Source organism: Pinus tabuliformis, chromosome X, assembly GCF_031772625.1.
Source record: "Pinus tabuliformis cultivar Carrire ecotype Pingquan chromosome X, CPIR1, whole genome shotgun sequence".
Taxonomy (NCBI): domain Eukaryota; kingdom Viridiplantae; phylum Streptophyta; class Pinopsida; order Pinales; family Pinaceae; genus Pinus; species Pinus tabuliformis.
In genome coordinates this window covers 422868126-422893801 of record NC_142308.1, presented here as the reverse complement: position 1 = coordinate 422893801, position 25676 = coordinate 422868126, and the positions used below count along the sequence as shown (strand labels likewise).

The 25676-nt window shown below is 37.5% G+C and overlaps 1 protein-coding gene across 4 annotated transcripts in view; it reads right to left on the bottom strand.

Moving 5' to 3' along the window:
* LOC149140382 (uncharacterized) overlaps window positions 1–25676 on the bottom strand; it is a 241685-nt gene that overhangs the window by 142948 nt on the left and 73061 nt on the right. For 2 of the 4 annotated variants that reach the window (XM_089449709.1, XM_089449710.1), the window contains exons 4-6: window positions 9513–12672; window positions 4334–4665; window positions 4066–4133 (exon numbers count right to left, since the gene is read on the bottom strand). In XM_089449709.1, the coding sequence (XP_089305835.1) occupies window positions 4066–4133; window positions 4334–4665; window positions 9513–12672 (3560 nt within the window). The remainder of the gene's footprint in view (window positions 1–4065; window positions 4134–4333; window positions 4666–9512; window positions 12673–25676) is intronic. The other 2 variants (XM_089449711.1, XM_089449712.1) reach the window with 2 other exon arrangements.

Below are 25676 nucleotides of genomic sequence, written 5' to 3'. Positions count from 1 at the left end.
ATTAATCACATCACAACAACAAATTGACACCCAACTCAATGTTGATTTTCTAGTGCATTCAAGACTAGTATAGTTTTTCAAAATTGATAACTACTTCCAATGATATATTTAGTATCCTTTTTGCATTCCAATCATTAAGCAGCTATACATGAAAAACTTCAACCATACAATTTCATCAACAGAGCAATAGATATCACATGAACAATGAACAAGAGACACCAAAAATTAGGCTTCAAGCCAAGGAAAAACCCACAAGGGGAAAACCCAACCAATCATTCCTTATGACTCATGAGAGAGAAATTGTATTCATCAATAGTACATCAGAGTATTCTAACAAGATTCCAAAATTCTGACCTCAACAATATCCAAGTCAAACAAGTCAAGGAGAGAGAATTTGGTCAATGCTGGTCAAAATTACAGTCTGTATAGAGGGGTCGAATTTCGGCTTGTGGTAGCTAAACAAAGGACCGAAATTCCGTCCTGAAAGTTGCCTAAAGAAAACAGTCAACGAGTCAGTCAAACCTTCGATCAAAGCCTTATTCAAAGCATGCAGTCAACTACAATAAATGAGCTAGAACAGGGACGAAACCTAAATCAAATAAAGTCAACATATCTCTCTGCAATCTTCAGCCCTCCAAGACAGTCAAAATCTCAGTCAAACTAATCCACAATAGCCCAAGTCAACGAAAGTCAAACATAGAAGAAATGTTGGTCAAAGCAGATAAGATTCTCCCTCAAACTCCTTCACACATGTGAACTCACTCTCTTGCTATTTCAGATTAGATGTGATGATGTGACACATGTCCAAATGAGGTCCAACCAGTCTATTTATATGAGCTTTAGGTGGTGCCTTTTCACACTTGGGGTCAACTTGGTCCAACTCAAAAATATGAATTTTCTGCATCACTTGCCAATGAAAATGTCGACCATAGCAACCCAAATTTTCAACACACAATCTTCCTCAATTAAATTTCTCGCGAAAATTTTGGGTTAGTTCCATAGAGAATACATAGAAAAATACAACTATTAGGCACCTGGAAACTCAACCCCACTTTGAAAATCGTCCTCTAGAAATCAAACCACCTAAAGCAAATCAGCCCTAGAGAATTAACATGTCTCACAAGTAAATTGACATCCCTTTCTCCTTGTCCCATATGGCACCTGTGCACTAGAGAAATCAGCCTCCCAGGATAATTCGGCCTCCTCCACAATTTGACCCTTTTCTTCAACAACTCGGCCTCCCTCTTTCCTGAACTCGGATTCCTTGAATTTATCTCAAAATTCCATGTTGAACTTCACTTCTCTTCAATCTAGTTGTGCCTCTTGCTCTACAGAAAATAGCTTCCTCCACAATTATGTGTGTCTTCACCTCTACCGTAGGCTTATTTTATAATTCCAGTAAGCAAAATCCCTAACCCTAACATCCTAAGTGATTAATGGCTAGGATTAAATTCTAAGCCTCGCTTGAGATCAATGATTGAGATTATATCCAAGTCACTTAAATAATTTTGTTGTTTATCCTTAAAACTTTGGCATAACAGTCCACAATAATTAATTAGATTAATTATTGTACTTTTCCTAAGTTAATCTTAGGAAATAAATCATAACATCACTTACTCCATCAACCAAGCACCTAAAGAGGGAATCAAATATATTCTACATGCTAAGAGGCCAAGCCTATATAGAAGACCTTCTGAAGCTACAAAAACTTCAACATTTTCAGCCATATATGTTCCTTTTGTATTGTTATTTACGGCTATACGCCTTGATAGATTTGACATAACTACAATTGTTACGTCATTTGACATCATCATCAAACAATCTAAAGGTTGTTTTACTAATGGTATATCAGTTGTTTTCCTGCTATTATAAATGATGTAAAAGTGAATTTATAAAATGGGATTATGTGGGACAAATTGCCCTAGAGGGATGAAACTTATCTAGATTGTTTGATAAATTTTCTCCTCAAATTGCCTAATAGTTTGGGCTGCTAGGAAGTGAAATATTGTACTCTTTTCATTGCTATACTCTTTTCATTGTTGTTTTATACTCTCTCATAACATCCATAGGACTGCAAATTCATGGTGTTAACATCCAAAAAACCTCTAGAGAAAATGTGAAATTTATGTTTTGCACTAAGAGTCAGAGTGTGTGCATAAATTTCTATAGGCACTCCATTGAATCCAGACACACAAAAACCTAGCGTGCCTGTCTACTGCCACCATAATAGCCTAGCTTCAGAGGAAGTTTCCTTTGAGACAGACCCCACCATATCCTCTATTGTTGTCAAATCATGCCTCATGTCAGCAATGCCATGCCTAGTGATACTCATGGATTTGAGGTAGTGTCCACATGGGGCTCATTCGTGAGTCTGAGAAAAATGAATTCATAGGACCCAACCACATCATGGAGTGCACCTAGGGAAGACCAAAACACACCATTACAGTGCCAACAGCCAATGGAGATGGTAGACACCCTTGATTTTGTCCCGCGCCTCGACAAACACTAGTAAATGTGCTAGTCAACTGGATTGAAGCACCAGAGATGGAGCCAACCACTAAGCGCATGCCCATTGTTTGAATATCCACACTTCCCTCTCATAGTTAGGAGGGCAATGTGCCCCTCAATTACTCGAATACCCCCTCTTGCTTTGTTATCTCCTTCAAATTCTTGCAAGCGTGCAAGAACCCGGAAGGGAAGAGTCCTGAATGACAGCTCTAACATCTAAATAACACACATCCTTTATTTCCTTGCTGCTATCACTTGATCCCTATACTGCTTGAACTTCACCTGTTGGTCTCAAGTAATGGCAACATCAAGGAAGATCATGCACGGGAAGGAAGTAAATAGTCTCTTAACCCAAAGGGCTCAAAGTCAGTCCTTTGGTGTCTGGAAATGATGGAAAATTGTGCAGTTGGAATCCATCTATGCATACTCAATGCTATGTCCTTCGAGTCCAATGTGTCATGACTCATGAAGGAAGGAGGGACCTATATATAGCAAATCCCACAGGGCTGACAGAGGGGACAGCCCATGCACTCCAAGGCTAAATTCCTGGGTCCAATGAAGGTGTTCCTCATTTAACTTGGCCTGTAACATTCCTTAAACCTCGGCAAGCAGGGGAAGCAATTCGCTTTTCCAGATCAGTTGAACCCAATAATTAAGGGTGTGCTGCTGTCTTTATGCTTCCTCTTTGAACAAGGCCTGCTGTGTTCTCATCCATTCTTTGAAAGTTTTGATGTTAGAGATTATGGATTGGCACAGAGTTGGAATCCACAACCTGTTTCTGCAAATGTATCTTTTCTTGGTTTTCATTTCAGAAACTAGTTGTTTGAGATATACTACCTATGGGGTGAGCCTGCTGTTTCCAGTTTTGAGAAATTTCATCTTTCACAACAGATTTTTAATCTGGTGGTGGGGAAGAAGTTAAATGTGTAACACTCCTGGAAGGTATGAAATCTACAATAGAGCAATTCAATTCATCCAAGACATATGCAAGGCAGGAAACAGAAACATGGACAGTGCGTGGGTCAATTTGTGGCAGGCAGCAGCAAGAACTTTCTGAATATGGCCAATCTTGAAAATTGTCTGTTCATTTATAATTTCCATGCTATTTCCCTCAGTTTCTCTCTAAACCTTGCAAGTCAGAGAGCATACATTTGGACTGCCTAGATTCTACATCCTCTTCTTTAAATAAGCCATTTCTGATTGTACATTGCAGTATATGTCTTCAGTTTCAAACCTCCAAAGCAGATGTTACAAAATCTAAATGAGTAGGATCCTCAAGAATAGTGAAAGGGTGCTGTGCTTTTCACCTCCATTATGTTGATCACATTGTCAATACACGTACATTGGTTAGTTCATTATGAGACTAAACCATCATCAGTACTCTTGTAATTTCAAAAAATATTATTTTGTCATTTCTATTTCTACGAGTTCCATTTTACGTGCACACATGCTCACTTTCACATACTTTCATTTTAATGTGCATACATACTTCCATTATTATTACTCTATATTCTAAACTTGCAGCCACAAGAAAAATCTGTATTTAACCATACTCACCTTTGTTTTTTGCATGACTATTATCTAATGCAACAGCCAGGTGAAGTCTTTTTGGAGGAAATTTATTCCTGCAATTGAAACAAAGATATGATAAATGTTAGCGACGATCTTGAAGCTATGATATATATTATAATCACCACACCATAGAATATCAAAGCATACAATTTTTCATCAACCCAATATGGATGATAGCATGAAAGTGCAACCAGAATACAATGAATACCACCCATCATATATTCTAACTACCTTAATTACGGGAAATTCACACCTGAATGCTAGGAAGACAAGGCACTGGGCTCTAAGCTGTTTCAATTGATAATCATTAAATGGCATGTTAGGAAACAACGGGGCTTGTTTTGAGTTGCTTTGTGAAGAGCAGCCTCCAAATTTCATGCTTTCTGCACCAACATTTGATTCACCTCTAGCATCAGTCAAAGCATGTGTGGATGCAGATCTACCAGTTGATACATAATCTCTTACACTATTCCTTTCATCTCTCTGCATGCTCTGTTCTACAGCTGCTTCTGTATCCAATTTCCCAACATCTTGTGCAGGAGCAACAGCCATCTGGTGTCCCAATGACACGTGCCTAGAAATATCCTGTAAAAAAAAATAATAATTGAATGATAGTAATTATGAGCACAAAATACTAAGAGCACTTCTAATATAATTTATATAAACACCACTCGCAAAACCTATCAGACTACCTTTCATTAAAACTATCATATATTCTATGATGCAAGGCACATCTTCAAAAAGACATGCTTGATGTTGAAACGTGGAACTTGAAAGGCTCATCAAATTCTTGACAACTTTAGTTACCATGACAGCTGATATTGCAGACTCCATTTTTTAGTGATATATGAGCAAATAGCTTCTCATACTTTGGCATTAAATCATAGATAAATATCATAATGCAAACACAAAGCAAAGAAGGCTACTATGAAAACAATGAAGTCAAAACTGTACCCATGTGTTGTCTATCCAACTCTAAATGCAGTGACTGGAATTAGATATTTTAATGCAAGGATAAAGCAAAGAAGGCCTGAATAAATACAATCAAAACAATGAAGATAAAACTGTACCCATGTGTTGTCTAAACGCAGACTGCACTGTCAGGCATTCAACAGCTAACCTTTAATGAAAGAGTCAGGACTCAGAATAACTAAACAAGAGTGTAAAGGCTTTCTCAAGCACATAGCAAAAAAGGAATGCATGAAAATAAAGTGCACCAATGGGTCTATAAAAATATGTTGCAAATCTAAATTACAAGTGCATCAGCCGGCTTTTGTCAAGATATTCCGGAGCCACATTATCAGCAACATAGCAATAAGAAGGAAACTTTTCATTTAGACTTAAATCAAAACGACCACTACTATTACAACATACAAGCTAACCGTCATTCTAGAATTTTATTATGGATGCCCAACCCCTGCTCTGAAAATTACACATTTATCCAAGATATGGTCCTGTAAATCTTAGAAGGAATGGACTGCCAAAAGATGCATTCAGAAGGCCAGCAATTACCTGAAAACAGTCAAAATTGGATATAAAAGAAACAGCAACATTTGCATTTTAGAAATTTTAAATCAAGTTCAGATTTACTAACATCCAGGAAAGTTGACTTTTAACTGGCATGAGCAAAATGGTGTATATTGTAAAACAAGAGCTAAAAAATTATCTAACGCACTAAGCATATATGGGTAAAAGTTAAAACATACATCCCAAATAGTTTTGCTTGTGTGAAGCCTGAAGGTTAAAATCTCACCTAGAACTGGAAAATCTTGCTAATTAGTTTCAGAGAAATCATCAAATAAATGTCATCATTAAATTAATGGCAAAACATGTCAAAATGTAGTGCATCTTCAGCAGAATAACTAACATATAGAAAAACGACTCTGCAAAGATTACCCCAGATGTAAGCACCATGATCATTATAATAATTTTATTCACGCTACATCAACATGGCCCAATCATTCTGTTTATTACATTCAAAATACCATTAACACAGACGTACCTTTAGAAATCATGCCATCGCCAATGGCCAACATAAAGCTACATTTCTTTAGAATTTATATAAATATATTAATCATTGTAGACTTGACCAAAAAAATCTGTAAGTTATATATGTTGTGTTCACCTTCATTTCTCCAACATTTTGTACAATCAACTTTCCCTATCAGATGACAATCCGCATATGCCGCCATATCATTTGCACTCTTTTGATAACTGATTTTCATTTTCTTGTGATAATGCAAAATCTTGACATTTTTAAAACTTTCTACAGTTCCTAAGCACATATTTTTATCATTTAGTAGAAAAGAAACAAGTACTTCACTCAGTTTGATGTTGCTAGAAGAAGTTGAAGGAAGCTTTCATCGAGATGTGTTTGTATGTTGTGATGCCCTAAGCAGCATCAAAATAGTTGAAGACCCTGGAGTTTTGTGCTAGCATACAAGAACATATACATTGGAAGTTTGAATACTAGTTGGGGTCGTGAAACTACAGTACATGCCAACAGATGAACAAGTCACTGATGTATTAACGAAATCTCTTCCCAACAAGAAGTTAATCTATTTTAGGAGCATGTTCAGATTGATGAATATCTTTGATTTGGTTGAGAGGGAGAAATCAGTACCATAAAATTGCCAGTATGACGGTGCTTGGGAGGACATCTTGGCCTAGTTAGTATTGAGATCTCAGTTGATGTTTAAATCCCAGTAAGGGAGGGTATCTTGTGGAGCTATGGCTTAAAGTTGATACCTGAATCCCTGTAAGGGTTGGTGTCAAGGAATGGAGGCCTAGATGGTATCTATATCCTGTTGGATTGATACTAGGGTTGTAGCCTAATGGTACCTATAGTGTCAATTGCCTAGATGACACCTTAGTCCCTATTCGGGGAATACCTTGGCAGTGAGGGTATCCCTAACATTCGTATGTTGTTGAACTTGTACTCTTTTTAGAACATTTCAAATTGAGGTCTACCCTGTATCGGTTGAACATTTATGAATACTTCCCTAGTTAAGAGGGAGTGTTGAGAAATGTAACTAGTATTGGTCTTCATAATTGTATTTGAGTCATGATGTAATGTATTTATCAAAAGAAAGAAAAGAAAATTATTGTAAAAGAAAAATGATTTATAAGCATGGGTTTCATGCTCTATTTATTTTATTTCTAGTTCAAATCACTTGTTGTGTGCTTCTAGGGTTTATGTCTTCAGTCATTGCCCATGTCATCTTGTTCTAGACCCGCATTGGGTATTTTGTATCAATGAAGAAAAATTATTTTATGTAAAAAGTGTCATTTATGCCTCCTCCACAAAGTCAGCCTGCCCTCCAGTCAAGTTGGCCTCATGACGAGATTTGACCACCTTGAAACCACTATAAATAGAAGTGCAATTTGACCTACTTGGACATCCAATCAAGCAAGTTTCAATCTGCAAATAAGAAGGAGAGCGAAGGCAAGGAAAAAGCGTAATAAAGGCTTAAAGAAGGAGAAACCCTAGCAAAAGAAGGAGGAACCCTCACGAAGGAAAGAACGCCTTTTCTCTTGTTTCCAGGTCACACATGCGAGGTTATGGGCTGCAAAAAGGGGCCGAAATTGCAGATTTGCAGTAGAATGCTGAAATTCTGTTGCAGGAGGACAAAGTCTATGATTGTTGCAATATTGAAGGTTAACTCTTGTTGACTAGAAGCTGACTTGATCATCTTGGAAGGACTATCTTGGGAGGCTGACTTGGTGGATTGGAGGAAGACTTTGTCTTCGTCAAAAGGTATTGGTTATCTCATTTGATTTGGTTCCAAAGGAAGAGAAGAGAATTTTTGGGTTTTCCCCTAGAAGAGGGGTTTTAGCCCTAGCTGAGAGCCTACATCCTGCGTCTTCGTTGTGTTGATCTTCATGTACCTGTGTTTTTGGTAGTTGTTTGATGATAAGAAGATACAAAAGAAGATAAAATTCAAAGAAATCACAAGTAACTATCAAGATAAAGGAAATATTTTTTCCTTTCTTATTTTCTAACGATCTTGACACTCAAAAACCCCACAGTGAGGAAAGCCAGTGCAGAAAGGAGGTTTTATCTTTGCTTGAGAACAATTACAAAAGTACATATTACACAGTACTTATCTCTCCCCGAAGAAGCTTTTCTGAGGTGCCTTTTACACTGAAACTTTGGACTGATATTTCCCTTCACACAGTCCTCTCTCCTTCCAGCGAAAATCTCGGCCTCTAAGCAGTTGCTAGTGCTCAGGAAATAGATCCACAGGCTGAAGAACAGTCAGAACATTCACTGACAGTCTGATGTATTATGGACCTGTTTAACCAGAACTTTCAGCCTAGTTTTCTCCTAAAGATGGGGCCTGAACACAACCCCAAAACTCGACCTGGAAGAATGTTGATACCTAGCGAAAATTCAGTCCACAGCTCAACCTAATAACCCCTGCCAAAAAATGCCTGGAACAACCCCTTAAACAGCGTTGACAGACACCTTAAAACTCGGCCCCAGATGACAGTTATGTAGCAGAGGTATTTGGGTTCAAACAGCCCTTAAATACTGACTGAAATTCACCAAGTCTCGCACTTAGATTTCCCACAGAGTTGCATTGTCTTCAGGCTAGAAACACACCCAGAAACGGTACAATCCAACATTCAACCAATGGGACAGGAAGAAAGATGTTCCATATTTAGACTTCAGCAGGAACTCACGATGACCAGCAGCCATTAATTTCCTCCACAAAAGGTTCATCTGCCAGGAATGACCTTTCATTTCCCTCTCCCTGTGGTCAAGCAACTCAAGTCCTTGGTTCAAGCAGCTCTGGTCCTCACATTTGTCAAACCGAGGAGGTAACTAAGGCATTTTAACTTTTAATGTCTATTTTCACTAGTTCTGAAAGGTGAAAACTCACAGCATTATAAGCTACTTCAAATTTTTTACTAAAGGGTGTATTAGGATAGATGTTTAATCCATTAGGAAACATGTTTTAAAGAAACCATGAAGGCATTTTTTTACAATTATATCACTTGATTGTTTGTCTGAAACTTCAAATATTTTATATATTTTAATGGGCCGACTTTTGGTGAGTGACCAAGTTGACTCTTCATTTGGTACATCAAGACATTGCAGCATGGGTCATGTCACTTTGTTCTATATGAAGCATAATAATGGCATTCATATGAGTCTTCTGAACCAGTAGCAAGTAGGTCAGGTCCAGCAGTAGGAGAGAAAATGAGAAAATGCACAGTTTTTTAACAATGACAACTTAACAAATCAACCAACAAAATCTTTAAATCACACTAGAATGTAAATGCTGCTTCCAGATGTTGTCTATATACATGTTCTTTCCCATTACAGCCTGGTAGCCATAGCCCATGACAAATCAGTATAACTAAAAAGAAACAGTATATTTATGAAGATAATTAAGCTGCATTATTGAATGGACCAGGGAACAAACCTGTGAGGTCCTGTATTGACTGATGGATGAAGATAAGGCTCTCATTTCCAGACCGCTGCTTCTCTGAGAGCATATCAGACCCTCTCTGTCTGAACTTAAATTCTCATCTTGTGACTTTCCACCTACTGCCGATAGAGAATTCTTCATTTGCTCTAATTTGCATACTTCTTTATTAATCATACCTTTGGTAAACCTTGAAGATTTGTTGCATTCAACCTCATTTGAGAGAGAACTAAAACCTGAAATCACCCTACTTGGAAGCCTACTTTGGTCTTGATGTTGTTCATGGATGGTGCTCTTAGAAGCATATGGTAGACTAATCTGACATGTAAGTGGAGTTGAACTATGGTCCTGTGTTCCAGAAGGTTGGTGCACATCAGCTCCAGACAGATACTGACCTGTTTGCAGAGCAGAATAAGAATTCAAAGAGGCATTGACGATATCAGGAACTAAATTCTTTATTGATTGATTTTTTTCATGCAAAACAACCTCTGACACCCCAACAAAAGATTCCATTTCACCTTGCTTTTGTATCATTTCTTCCTGCATATTCCAACCAATATGTGCTATGGTCTGCTGCTTGATACTAACTTGATCATTACTAGCTTCCTCAACCTGCTGCTTTGGAAACACAAAAACATGTTTTCCTGGAGAAGCTGGAGAGGGATGGACAGTAACAGAGGCCATATCTTTACCTGAAGAGGTGAAAGTTCGACCATGGTTTGCATTTGATGTCTGAAGTACCTGGGAGACGGATGAATCCACCACTGGATGCTGCTCTTTGATACTAACTGGATCGCTGCTAGCTTCCTCAGCTTGCTGTTTTGGGAGCACAGCAAATTGTTTTCCTGAAGATGCTGGAGAGGAATGGACATTATCAGAACCCATACATTTACTTGAAGTCGCAGTTTCAACAGGGTTTCCACTTGGTGATGGATGCATTTGGGATGTAGATGAATCCACCACTGGATGCTGCTCTTTGATATTAACTTGATCATTACTAGCTTCCTGAGACTGCTGCTTTGCAAACACAGAAAATTGATTTCCTAAGGAAGTGGGACAAGAATGGACACTATCAAAACCCATACCTTTATCTGAAGAGTTAGTAGTTTGAATAAGGTCTGCATGTGATGACTGATGTACTTGGGACATCGATGAATCCACCATCGATTGCTGCTGTTTGATGGCAACTTGATCATTAACAGCTTCCTCCACCTGTTGTTTTGAGAACACAGCGAATTGTCTTCCTGAAGAAGCTGGAGAAGGTTGGACACCATCGGAACCCATACCTTTACTTGAAGAGGTAAAAGTTTGAACATAGTTTCCATGTGATGGCAGATGTACTTGAGAGATAGCTGAATCCACCAATGGATGCTGCTCTTTCATATTAACTTGATCCTTGCTAGCTTCCTCAGCCCATTGTTTTGGGAAAACAGAAAATTGTTTTCCTGGTAAAGCTGAAGAAGGTTGGACACTATCAGAACCCATAACTTCACTTGAAGAGGTACAAGTTTGGACATGCTTTCCTTGTGGTGACTGATGTACTTGGGAGATTAATGAATCCTCCATTGGATGTAGCGCACTGGGATATGGAGGTGTTTTATAAACTGTAGACCTTTGGGATGGAGGGTCTCCTTTGGCCTGAATCCATATTCCAGTATTAAAAGCTCCCTGCATTGACAGTGAAGAGTCTTGCATTGGACACCTCAGCTCACAAACTGAACCTTGGTTTTCCTCAGAACTCCTGAAATGTGGATCCACAAATTTCAGTGGTACAACAGTATTTCCTGTACAATCCTTATCAGACTGTGAACACTGAAGCCTGTGACAGCTTTCCTCTGGCACTTCTGCTGTAAACTGTAGCATTTTATCCATCCCTGAAACCTTTAGGCTTGGCATATTATCAACATTTACCTGTGGAGGACCTCCAGGAAAAGTTTCTACCTGTCCATGTGTCCCTGCTCGATCCTTTCCTTGTGTATTTCCAGGCATGCCACTCAGATAAGTCTGCTGCTCAGTAGGAGGATCTAATGATTCATTGTGAGGAATTTTGCTACTTGATTGAGTCGTAGATCCATCAAATCTAGAATCTGTTCCAGGATTTTCCTTATTTCCCAACTTCAGTGAGCTTGGAGTATCAAATTCACTTGAATCCTCTTCGGTCTTAGGCATCTGTTTCGTATCTCTTCCAAGGTAGCTGTTCAAGCTTCCAGCTATAGCTTGTGAAGCTTGATTGTTTACTCTGCCCACCTTCATTAAAACAGCTGCATTTTTTTGAACTGAACCCTTATCAGCTATGCCTGTTACTTGTGAAGGAAATCCCTGAGTCTGCAAAACTGTAGGAAATGCTGATGATGTCTGTGGCTGATCATTTTGGGTCACCGAACAGGTTTGCTGAATTGATTTACCATCTTTACTCTCCTCTTCAACCGGTACACAACCTTCTGTAGTGTTCTCCTGTTTACTGTCATTGGTCATAGCCAATTTTTTCCTTTGTCGTGTAATCCTCTGTGGAAGATCATCCCTTAAATTCATTGCAGCAGCTGCTCTTTTTCTCCTTGTGACAGGTTTTTTATCAGGTTCCTCAACACATTTTTGACTAGCCTGCACATCTGAACAACCAAAATTATGTTCCTTTGTCTGCAACTCTAAACACTTACTACCTTCCAGAGATTCTAGAGTCGACCTCTCATCATCCAGAGGCTTGGCATTTTTTATAGAAGAATATTCTAAACGAGCAGCATTGCACGATAACGCCATTGATTCATTTTTATAATCTGTAAAAGACGGTTTCTTTGTCTCCTTTGGTCCATACTTGGAAGAATCATCTGCAGAGGAAACCATTTCAGAACCCGTAGAAATCCCCACACTGGTGAATGGATCTGTCTTAGAAGTAGAAGGTATTTCTTCCTTGAGCTTATCATTTACAATCAGAGACGAGCTCCCTGTCTCAACTGGTGCCAAACTTCCAGCTGCTTCTTTATCTTTTGATTTGAGCACATCAGTATTCCCCTTGTCCACTGACAGCCTACTTTCATTCCCAGGTTTTGAAGATTGTGAATTCAGATCTGCAGAAAGGGATCCACTGGCCATCACAAGACTCGATGGTCTAAGAGCATTCCGATCAAGGCCATTCTGAGTAAGAACTGTTTCCATGGCCCTGGCAACAGATATGCATGTCAGCCAAAAGAGCAAGAACAATTGCAAAAAACTGTTTTAGTATGCAATCGACTAGTAGTTAAAAGTTTGGAATCACAATGACACTGACTTAATCAACAAATGATATGCATGCACATGACTTAAATAAATAAGAGGGGAGAAATAAACAAGCACAACATCATTCACTGAATACAGGAACCATCACTAAGCTCTTTATTCAACCTGTAGTCTATTCACAAATACTCGCATGATTAATGGAGGTGAAGATGACACACGACACACAAGGAGAATGCCTCCAGAGTCTACTTGTGACGATAATTCAAACAATATAGAGGACTTATCAATACAAATGGAACAACATGTACACAATGGTTGGGAAATACACGTTCACTTAACCAACCAGGAATTCTGAATTTCTAATGACATCTTCAAAATGACCTCATGACTTACCCCAATAAACACATCATAACAGAAGAAGAAGACTTCCATCAACCACATGGCATTAACAACAAACTACAATGAAAGGCAAAATATGACAATGAAACCAACTTACCTTGGAAAATGACAAAATCACCAACCTGAGGCTAACATCTACCTCAACCCTTAATATTGAGCATTGACACCAAAATTTTAGGACCTCTATTACTTATAAATTAAAACAAAATTATAAATTTATAAATTCTAATAATAATAATAAAATCAGATTGAATAAGGTTAAGCAATTGATGTATAATATCCCATAAAACATCATTTCTTTCTCACCACTTTTGCACATTAGTACCTTTACATGGGAGATGTATTATACACTCCCCCCATGCTAATATTGTTTGTTACACTCTAGGGTTCCATTGACCTACTCTAGTCATTTGACACTTCATTTTCTCAACATAGTTCAGTGGTACAGTTGGGAGTCTGTCACAAGTTTTGAGGAGTTCATAAGTGCAATAAAAACAATTTTGTCAGCAAAGTAGCAGCTAATGGCTTTTTCTAGTTATTTTCAGCACAGAAAGTTGAAACGGCTACCTATTAACATCAGACTACAAGTCAAAGAGCTAAAAAACGCATTCAAAATGATTACCCTCTGTGGCATTATGAGAAGAGGAGGAATGTGTGAACCGAAGAGTGACAATCCTAATCCAAACAATTAGGACAATTATGATTTGGGCACACCTTAATCAAGCTTTGCATTACCTTACTTGAGAAGTGACTTTCAGAACATTTCAAAAGCAGAAAACTACCAACTAGATATCGAGGAGGTTTTACGAGAGATTACCAAACAATAGATCACGTTCTAACCCTCTGGGCTATCAATGAGGAGGCTCAAACACAAACTTCTAGAACCTTTTGTTGTTTTGTCAATTTTATGAATGCCTTGGACTCTGTACTGAGACATTTATTGTTTTAAACACTGCAACATCAGTATCTCTGAATCCATCAATGTCATAATCATGACGCTGTTTAAGTCCATGGTACCAGTACTCAAACAGCCTCGAGAGCACTAGTGAGGTTAAAGTCTTTAACAAGGGTGTTCTCTTTTCCCTATTAAATTGTAGCAAGAAAAGGCTTCATTTGACTTGTGCCTTAGTCAAATGGAGAAATTTGAAATTCCACATCAGCAGGATGACTTAAGTTGCAGTTAGCAAGAGTGACATGGCCATGTCACTTAGTTAAGTCAGTCAATTCGAGTTTGTAGGCTAGAAGTAGAGTTGTGCATGAGTTGATTGCTAAGATCTAGCAATCTAGTGGAGTTATAGTTAGTGAAACTCAGTTATCTGAGCTCTAGTCATGAATAGAGTCAGTAGGAGTTCAGTTGAGTAGTTGTAACTGTTGTTAACTCACTGATCTCTCAGTTAACTGATCAATTTACTAAAAATAGCCCTAGTCATGCATGGAATTTGAATTTCCTAGTTGAGTGGAGGAAAAAGGCATCAATGTATTTATTATTGTATACTAGAGAGTGTACACAGTTTGCATGTAGCAGGTGAGAATTTCCTCTTGGAAATTGTGCAAGCAAATAAGGGCTTTTCCTATTCTTTAGGAGCAAATTTCCTTAAGAATCACGCAAGGAAATAGGAGGAGGAGGAGGCCTAGATTTGGCTAAATAGTTGCTATAGCAGTCTCAGGAGAAAGAGATCAGTATTACATTGCAAGTTGAGCTTCAAGGATTGAAGTTGTCATTGCAATAGATCAATTTTTCTCATCTGCTATAATACAAACAAAGGGGTTTTTCCCAGTTGGGTTCCCCAGTAAAAATTGTGTTCATTGTGATTGAATGATTGCATGTGATTGCATGTGTTTCTATTGTACGTTTTCCTTTCCGCAAATTGAGTAGAAGAAATTTGTGTCTATTGTTTTCAGTCTGAATTCATTAGAAGCTGCAAATTTCAAGTTATTTCTACATTCCCAACTTTATTTGGGATTTAAGTTGATGGCTTCAGTGAGTTCCTTAGAGCAAACACAACTGTGGAAGTCAGTAATATATACAATGCATTAATCACAGTGCTTCTTTTTGCTAATGATGTGGTCCTTTAGCTTCTTCCCTGGAAGGTTTGCAAAGACAATTGATTGCCTTCACTTATTTTTGCAAATATCATCAGCTAGTGATCAAACTTAGCAAGACTGAAGTTTTGTTCTTCAACACTACTAAGGACATCATCTCCAAAGTGCTTTTCTTCTTCAACAGAAAACAACTGAGATTAATATGACTCATACCTGATTGACAATTTTGCTTACAAATCCCACTCTTAACAAGTTAGCCTCTCATCACATCTTTGTAAAGGGTTTACCTCTCTTTCTATGCTTAAGCATCACTGTTTCTAGATATGATCCCTCTATATGCCTTTGAAGATGCATCGTTTTGACACGACCATACAATACACTATGCTTCATGGCTTGGAGATTTGGAGACCAATTACAGGCATGTTGATTGGGCACATGTGGAGAGAATTCTCACTATAATAATCTAACATATGCTATGCATTAATCATGATGCTTCTTTTTGCTAATGATGTGGTCCTTTAACTTCTTCCCTGGAAGGTTTGCAAAGACAATTGACTGCCTTCACCTATTTTTGTGAATATCATCAGCTAGTGATCAAACTTAGCAAGACTAAAGTTTTGTTCTTTAACACTTCTAAGGACATCATCTCCAAAGTACATTTCTTCTTTAACAGAACAACTGAGATTAATATGACCCATACCTAGTTGATGATTTTGCTTACAAATCCCACTCTTAACAAGTTAGCCTCTCATCACTGTTTCTAGATATGGTCCCTCTATATGCCTTTGAAGATGCATTTTTTGACACGACCATATAATCCACTATGCTTTATGGCTTGGAGATTTGGAGACCCAATTACAAGCATGTTGATTGGGCACATGTGGAGAGAATTCTCACTATAATGCTCTAACATATCATCCATTGCAAATAGACAATCCCCCAAAATATTACCCAAACTGAAATTGGTGCTCATCCTCTTCCTCTTGAGAGTGTCTTCACACTTATTTTTTACCTTGAACCCCTAATAACTTAGCCTTAGGTTAGGGGTGATATACATATTTTAGTCTCGATTCCTCTAAGGAGTTTTGCCTCCTTGAACCTTTATAGACAAAAACATTCAGATTGTTTTGTTTCTTTAGTCTCTTATCATCTCAATTGACCAACTCCTCCTTTACAAATACTCAATTGCTCTCCCACCCTAGTGGGGAGAATAATAAGTCAGTCATAAAGGACATCTATTGATGGTTTATTCAAATCACTTAGATCAGCACCCCCCACTTCCCCGCACCCCTTCCTCCAGGAGCCTCTCAACCCTAAATTCACCTTTTAAACAAATAGTTCTCACATATTAGAGGCAATCTCATTCTTCTTCCATACTACCTATGGAAAATTGGCACATGGCATTAGGATTTCCCTCAATCCATTAAGTGTGAACTTCCATTAGCTACAGGTTGATACAAACCATCAGATTCTACGAGAGAATAGGATTCGATGTCATTGATCCCTTCAATAGTTGGAAACGACGAAAAACTTCATTTTTAAGCACCCCATCTATTACAAGGTTCGAGGGAGACTTCACTACTTCAACAAAAATTCAGGTAGCTCCCTTACTACATTCTTCTATTACCTAGACCAAAGATGCCCTTGGCCTTATATAATTGAGAGGCAATTTCTTTTAAAAAGTGAGCTTTAAAGGTACCTCTAAGGTTCCTCAATTGATTGTCTCCCTCTTTCAACCCCTCTCGGCCAGTGAAGCATTAAGCACCTAACTAATATTAATATCATTAGCATAGACCATAATATACAAGTGATAGGGTGTCTCCCAGCTTGAGGGACCATAAGGCCACCTCATCTTATTATAATCCACACAGAAAATAAAGGGATTGTATGACCACCTCAATAATAGGTTCCCAACTTAGCCTTGGCCACTCGCCAAATGCAATTCTCATGCTCAACACTAGCACACTCGTTGTGGTTCATTGGTATAGTGGCTCCTCTTTTAACTCAACCTAAAAATATTGTTGTTGTTTCTCACCCTAGCTACTTTCCGAACGTTCTCTCAGCACTGCATATTTGTCTTGTCAAATGTTGTTCTTCCTAGCCACATTGACCCATCTTGGTCACTTGTGAACATTTATATAGGTTCCTTTCTTTCTATGGTTATTCAAGAAACTTACATGTTGATGTTTATAGCTTGAGGAGATACTTCTGAACAGACCTAAGTTTCTAGAAGTGCATAAATTGTCCAAAATCTCCTTAGACACTTGCTCTAATAAGAGCAAGTTGTTTTTGTAACTTAGCCTTGGTTAAACTTAGGAAAATCACTTTTTTTGTCTGTGACTAGGCTAAGCCTAGGTTGAGGCTAGCCCGTCTATTGGATGGAAGAAGACTAATCCACCCAAAATGGGATGCTTATCACCAAGATTGTGCGAGACTCGGTTGGGCCTAGACGCCCCTTGGTTTTTGCATGTTGAATTTCAGCGTTAGATTTTTGTTCAAGTGGCGACTCCACTTATTTCATTTTCTGCAAGGATTTCTACTTGAAGCCTTATTATCGTAGACTTCTTGCTAATCTTGGATAGGAGCCTCTCCCTAATATCCATTTGCTCTTTCAAGGTCAAGTGAGCATGACATCATGAATGATTTGTTCGCCCCTTGTGATTTTACTAACATTCCAAGCTATCTGAATTTTATTTCGGATGAAGCCATTGCGGCTATTGAAGAGTTACCTAGTTTTCTAGGTAACAATGCCATCAATATTGAAACTCACCTTAGGAATTTCCACCTTTGTATGAGCAAATGGTGCCATGATATTAACCACGAGGACGTTAAAATGAGACTTTTCACCTTTTCATTAGATGGTGATGGTATGGATTGGTTCATAGACTTACCTTCTAACAATTTCAATTCTTTAGAATCAGTCATTGACGCCTTTGAAGAAAAATATGGAGATGAATGAAAGATCAAAGCGAAAGCTTATGAGCATGATAAGGATCTCATAAAGGAGTTGACTCGAATGATTAAGGATATGCAACTCAACCAAGCTCAACTCGTTAAGACCATGGAGGTAAATCATGCACAAGCAATGAAGGTCATGGAAGTCAATCATTCTAATCAAATGGCCCTCTTCAAAATAGGGTGTTCACAATGGAAGGAAAACAAGTGCAATTAATCAACACCTTTGAAACAAATCATGCTAAGGAAATAAATGTTATGAAGGCTAAATAGATCACTTAAGAATAGGCTGGAGTAAATGGAAAGATTACAGGTACAAAAATTCCAGCTTACGTCAAATGACGAATGGGAAAAGAACAAAGAAACAATTCACAAGCCTCACAATCCACTGAAGCAATCTTCATCTCATTATGAGGAGGTCATTTACTCCATTGAAAAATGGCTAATTGATGGAGACCTGGATAGCAAGGAAACTAAGGGGAATCGTGTTTATACTTATGAGATTGACCCATCACCCGTGTCAAAGCAGACATAGAATGGAGAAAGGCAGGTCACAGAAGTCTTGGATACTTCAAATTTTCCATTTGAGCATCTTCAAGATTGAGCAAAAAGGTCTACTTTGATCGCATCAACATCAACATCACAATCTATTAAAGAGAAAAGAAAAAAGTGGAGAGGGTTTGGTAAATTTGATGATCATGTACAACATAGTGTTGGGATGGATCAAAGTCCTAAAATATTCAAAATTGGATAGGGCGCATCATAAAAGCAACCCCCTGGATCTGCCCGAAAGTAAGTAGGTTCTCAGCATGAACTTCATTGAGGACATCTGATGCCATGGGGCATCTTTTGTATTGTGTTTCTAACTTTACTCTTTGTTATTATTGTTGTTAAAGTAGTTTGATTTTTTAATAAATTGTCATTTGTGCTCTTAGAATAAACTTTCATTCATGTACTTCCTCATTTTTGTATTTGATTTTATATGATGATATTTCGAATGGGCACTACTAATATATGTCTTTCATTAGTGGGATGCAGATTCTAGGTCTTTGCATGCAATCACTTTCTATCTAGCACACATCCCCATGTGGAGCCAAATGTTGACCACTGGAGTGGCACTTAAAGATTTTTTGAAGACTCCATGCCCAAGGATGTGCCAAACATTGGTTGTACCATCAGAGATCATCATACTACCAGAGTTTTTAAACTCTACTTCTTTTTCTTATCATTTTTTGTTGTAATAAAATTCTACAATCCCTGCAGAGACAATGTCAAATTGGTACTAGTATGAGGAGTCGAGTCATGTAACAGGCCTGGGTAGCCTGAGACCTTATCATCGAGTGAGTATTACTCTGGGAGGTTTTTTTCACTTGGTTAACTATCATCTCCTTACGAGGACTTAATAATTAATTGAGTTTTTTTCTCCAAATGTACCCCAAAGCTGTAGTACGGCTTGATTGTAAGGCCTTGGGTGAGTCCTAGTGTCTAGGTCAATGTATATTACCATACTATATCACACAAAAAAAATCATGGAATTTGATTAGACCCGGGATGTCATTTTTTAATTTTAAAATTTCCCTCAGGGCGGAAATTGGAATAAAATTTGTATATGAAATGTAATAAGTGTTGTCCAGAGAAATGGTATGGGGTATGAGTAATAAAAATTACACCTCAAACCCTCAACTTTCTACTATGACACACTATGAGGGGTTAAAAATGTGTTATAGACCTTCAAAAACCCACTTTTCCTAAGTTTAGTGGGAAATCTAGCAATAAATTAAACCAGAAATAAATTGTTCCATGTGACAAAATGACATGGAAATGACTTGGAAATTATCTCAAGTCAAAGGAATGAGTCAAAGGACAAGTTGGAGGATGATTTGACACCTTGCATCATAAATACATGGTCCACTCAAGGAAATCAAATTTCTTGACATAAATGTAACAACTTTTGACTGGAAAATTCGAATTTGTGGAATTAATGCACATTTGGGAGGATTTGGGAGAATATTTGATAGAGATTTTTAAGAGAAATTGTCCCCACATTGGTTCCCACCCATATACACTTGTCATTTCATCATGGAATTTGATTTTGCTTGAGAAATTCTAGATGCCATTTGGGAAATTCGAATTTGCATGAAGGTGCTTTGGGATTGTCACCCATTTTCTTTGGGATTGTCACCATTTGCCTTGGGATTGGCTCCCAAGCTTCTATATAATAAGAGCTGTGTGCTTTCACTTGTATCTTGGCAACGAGTTGTTGTGCTTGGGGAGACTCTGCTCCTATGTACTCTTGTACTTTATATGAATAAAAAAGACTTTGGGGTTCATTCATGGGTGTTTCTCCCTTGAAGGTTGTGCTTGGTTAAATGATGGTATACTTTTTTAATTATGCTTTATTTTGTTCCATTTCCTCATGTGTTTTATAGAGTTGCGAATGTACAGCTATCTTACATTTACAGTTGTTTATTTGATATGCTCTAGGCTAGACAGCTCTATCTATTTTCTTACAAATTCTAGAGTTTTCTTAGCATTGTGTATTGTTTAAATCCATATGAGCTAATGTGCATGTGAAGTTTTGTAGAGAACATCTTTGGATCGATTAGCAAGCGTGAGAAGATATCTTCAAGAGACCAACCCGCTCTTGGCATAGCTCTCAAGGAACTCCTATTGTTATTTGAATTGTTGAAAAATGTAACTAGGTTCAGTCTTCACAAAATGTATTTGTCAAAAGAATTTTTATTATTGTTACATTAGGTTCGGTTTCATGTTTGGGTCATCATTTTATTACTCAAGTCCCCATTGTTGACTTCTAGGATTAATAAAGAGACGTTAGAGCCATTGTATATTTTATGAGACCCTTCTTGGGCTTTCGAACAATGTAAAAAGAATTATTTTTGAGTCAAAAATGAATTATGCAACCTCCACATCAAATCAGCCTCAAGGAAGGCAATTCGACCTCATTGGAAGGCTATATATACAAGGTTGTTCGACTTCATTTGGACTAAATCACTCTCTCAAGCATAGTTAGATATCTAAAGCTGGAAGTTGGACGCTAAAAAAATGCAAAGTTGAAGTAAGGGGCTAAAAGGAATGTGAGTTTGGTTAAGAAGGGAAGAAGAAAATCGAAGTTTTGGTGTCTCTCTCTCTCGCTTGTGTGGGTTGGTTTAGGAGATTGAATTCTCCTTGTCAAGGTCGAAGTTGTTGTTGATGCTGGAAGCTGCCAAGTCAAAGTTGTTGCTGATGACGGAACATACCAAGTTGAAGTTGCTAGGGTCGAAGTGTTGCTGCTACTAGGTCGAAGGTTGGATCGAAGAAGAAGAGGTTGGCTTGGTGTGGAGGAGGTCTTTGTCTAGGTTGAAGAGTCTCAAGGAAAACTATTGAAAGAAGAGATTTTGACTAGGTTTTCCCCTAGATAGGGGTTTTGCCCTGGCAGAGTGCCTACATCTTGCGTCTTGTGTTTTTGTGATCTTCATCCACACATAATTTGGTAATTGCTTGATGAAAGATAATATAACAAATAAGTATAAGAAGCCAACATAATTCACATGTAATTATCAAGAAAGAGAAATCTAACCCTGATCCTACTAGCGTTGATTTCTCAACATGAATTTCATAAGTTTATCTTTTGAAAATGTTTTGTTTTGCAGGGTCCCTTTTGACATAGTTTGTGCATAGGTCAATATTTCAATCAAATTTATCTCATAAACTCTTGTGCTTTCATTTCTTATCTAGCTAATCAAGAGCTCCTTATAAGCTAGACAAGTGATGGGGTCTTTTCCCATCACTTGATTTAGTTTTTGTATATTATATTGTAGCATTATCACTCATTTTGCATGCTCTTTTTCACACTAACTTTGGTTTTAGTTTTGCAGCCCTAACATTTTTGTTGTAGGTTCTCTCAAGCTTCAAGTTCCATTTTCAAGGAGGTCATGGGCATTAGGAGGCTTGCGAAAGAGGTTAGGTCGTGTATCACTTTGGGAGCTTGTATTTCCTAATTGTAAGACCATCTTCATCTCTCTTGAGGCTCCATACTTGGAGTTTCCTTGTGGTTTCAAAAACTCATATTGTACTTCCATTAATTCCTTGGGTAGCTCTCAAAGAGCCATTAACATCATTGTAAACTATAATAATAAAAATTTCTATTTTTTTTGTGGGAGCATGGATTCTACCCATTGGCATCCTATCTCTCCGGTTAGTGAGAGAGATTGTAGGTGGATTGATTGTTAGTTTTGACATTTCCATTTTTGCTCACATCTTATGCATGCTTTAAGTTGGAAATTAACATAACTACACATCACATTCCCTTTCCCAAAGTTCACTACAATTCGCTTGCACCATTTACATTGATTGCTACAAGTCACAAGTTACATTCAATTTCATAGCAATTTATTTTTATGCAAACATCTCTTTAACTTGAAACATTTTGCTTGGTAATTGTCTAAAATTCACTTATGCCTCATTATTGTGCAACATTTTCATATCTTGAGTATTGATGCATTGTGTATTTGGGCAATTTCACTTTCCAAAGAAACCATTTATTTTATGTCAAGCTAATTTCTCAAGTTAAAGTTTCTTTTTGAAAAGTTACTTTGGAAAATCTTACATGCAGCAAACATCACTAAAATTTACCTCCAACTTAAGTTGGTTGTATAGACTTTAGGGACCCTCCACCTCTATTGACTCCTCACTATCAGATCGGAATTTTCGGGGGAGGGTGAAGTCTGAGGATTGGAGTTTAATAGAAATCTTTTTTTTAGAGTTTAACTAATAAAATAAACCAAGAGCATGTTTACATCACCATTTTACTTTTGTAATTTCCCATTTTGCTATCTTGATGTGTTTTGAGTTTCATTTGCAAATATCAATTTTTTATTTTAAGAAGCATTTATGATACAAGTATTGTGAGTCATTTACTTTTGCAACAATTTAATTTTCTTGTACGTGGAATATTGTTCATTGGTGCAATTCTATTTCATGTTATTGCTTTGATGATCATTATGCTCATGAGTAATTGATATATCTTGTTATTTGGGGCATTCACTTCCAAAGTACTGTCTCCTTTATAGTTGCAATTGATGTTCATATGCTTATCTTGGTCTAACATTTGAATTGTCTATCATTTGCATCTTGATTTCAGTTTGAGCAAGCTATTGTTATTTACTTGAAGGCACTAGTCTACATTTTGAATCTATATTTCGCTTGCTTGTTTGTTCATATGCTTGCTTATTTCTTGGAAACTTGTTATTTTTTATAAGCATTTCAATTAATTTTAACTGCATCTCCTAGAAATCTCACATCACCCTTTAACTTAGTTTTCCACTTAGGGACCGCCCCCCTTACCTAACCTGGGAGATAATTTAAATGGAGAGAGTTGAAAATAGGTGACAGTCCCTTCTCTTAGTCCTTGCCACCAACCACACCTTGTAGGCTTTTCTCACTAATGGGTAGGTGTAGGTGGCAAGCATAACACACCAGATTTCACAAAACCGTTGTGGTAGAATGTGATGCTTCAAGAGTTGGGATAGGCACAATGTTCAAGTAAAACTATCACCCAATAGATTATGAGAGTCGAAAACTCAATAAAAGGGAAAGCTTATTTTCTACATATGATAAAGAGATTCTCACCATTATCCATGTGTTAGCTAGTGGTGACAATACACCTTAAGAAGTGAATTCTCAAATGTACAAATCACAATAGTCTTCAATTTCTATTACAACTAGAAACATTGTCCACCAAACAACAAAAATGGGCAGAAAAACTTTCCACCTTTGACATGGAAATATTCCACAAGAAGGAGAAGGACAATGTAGTTGTTGATGCATTGTCATGAAAGGAAGATGAAATAACAACATGTGTGACAAGTACAACAATGGTGATTCCTACCTATTTAGATAAAATTTGAGTTGAATATGCCAAAGATCCTAAATCTTATTCCATAATCAAAAATTTCAACCAAAACCCAAAATTTCAATGGAAAAATGACATCTTATGGTATAAGAAAAGGATTTATCTAATTCCATCATCAAAGTTTAAAAGAACAGTTTATCATAGGTCCCCAACCACCAAAACATCTTGGATTTTTCAGAACCTATTCAAATGTACAACAATCATTTTATTGCAAGGGGATAAGAAAAGATATTCAAAAATTTGTTGCTAAATGTGATACATGTCAAAGAAATAAAAATGAAAATATTATGATGCCAGGGTTGCCTCATCCCTTACACATTCCTAACCTAAAATGGGAAGAGATATCTATGGACTTCATTGAATGATTCCCCATGTTTGACAAAAAGGATAAAAAAAAAAATCAGAGTTGACATATTAAATAAATATGCTCATTTTATGGCAAAAAGATAGATTGATTCAACAAAACAAATTGCCAAACTTTTTTGTAAGAACATATATAAATTGCATGGGTTTCTAAAGGCCATTGTTAGCTTTAGGAATGCAAAATCGAACAGAAATTTTTGGAAAGAATTTTTCCAACAAGCTAGAATATCTCTTAATATGAGTTCAGAGTACCATCCAAAAACAGAGGGTTAAATAGAAATTGTTGATAAATGCCTAGAAAGTGTTAGGATATTCCGACACATAGGAAATAGTTAAGTATAACTTGGTCTAGTGTAGAGTTAAGTAAAGTGTGTTTCTTTACTGTGTACTTTTGTAACTTACAATCCGACGGTCATGATATGTTCTAGACATGAAGTGACCCGATGGTTCATTCTTTCCTCAGTATTACCAACACTTGATCCATGGCTTAACACCTGATTGGTCCATGATCTCTATTTAAAGAGCATGGAGGGTCATTTGTAGGGTGACCGTTCATGAGAGAAGCTTATGTAAATTTTCTTTCTTTTACATTAGTAAATTGCCTAATGTGGCTGCATTGGCTCAGGCCGTGGACTATTTCCATCGTTGAGGGTTTTAACCACGTCAAGAATACTGGTGTATTGATCTGTGATCTGTTTGTGCGCAGTGTCCTTTGTTGTTCTATCTGAGGAACTTACCCTGTAAATTCCTATATGGCATCAGAGCTATTTGAGGGCCACATTTGTTGGTGATCCAAATCCGAAGCCGATACAACTACATCCAACTGTCGTTTCCTAGATCTATTGTTTCTGACCGCTTTCAAGCCGAGAGGACTGCTCTATTGTGTTAGGAGCATCTGTTCCAAAGAGGAACCCCTTTTGTTTCACGCAAAAAGGTTTTTAGTAGCCCTAGCTACGTCATTTTTTAAATCTGGAGGTATACAGTGTTTATTTGCAGTTTTAGTTATTTATCTCTCTGTTTTTTATTATCAGATCTATTCTTTTCATTTCTGTGTATGCTCTTTGCCCTGCGACTCTGTGCAATCTGGGCAAATCAGAAACAGAAAGGAAGGATTTTTTTCATGCATATGCTCTTTTCCGTTGCGCCCAAGTGTGATCTCTGAAAATCAGAAACTGAGGAAGATATTTAGTTTCAGGCGAAATCTAACTTCAAGCCGTTAGGTTTGGTTTTTTTGCATGTCCGTTTTGGGTTGTGTGGTTTTTTGTTTTGTAGGCAAT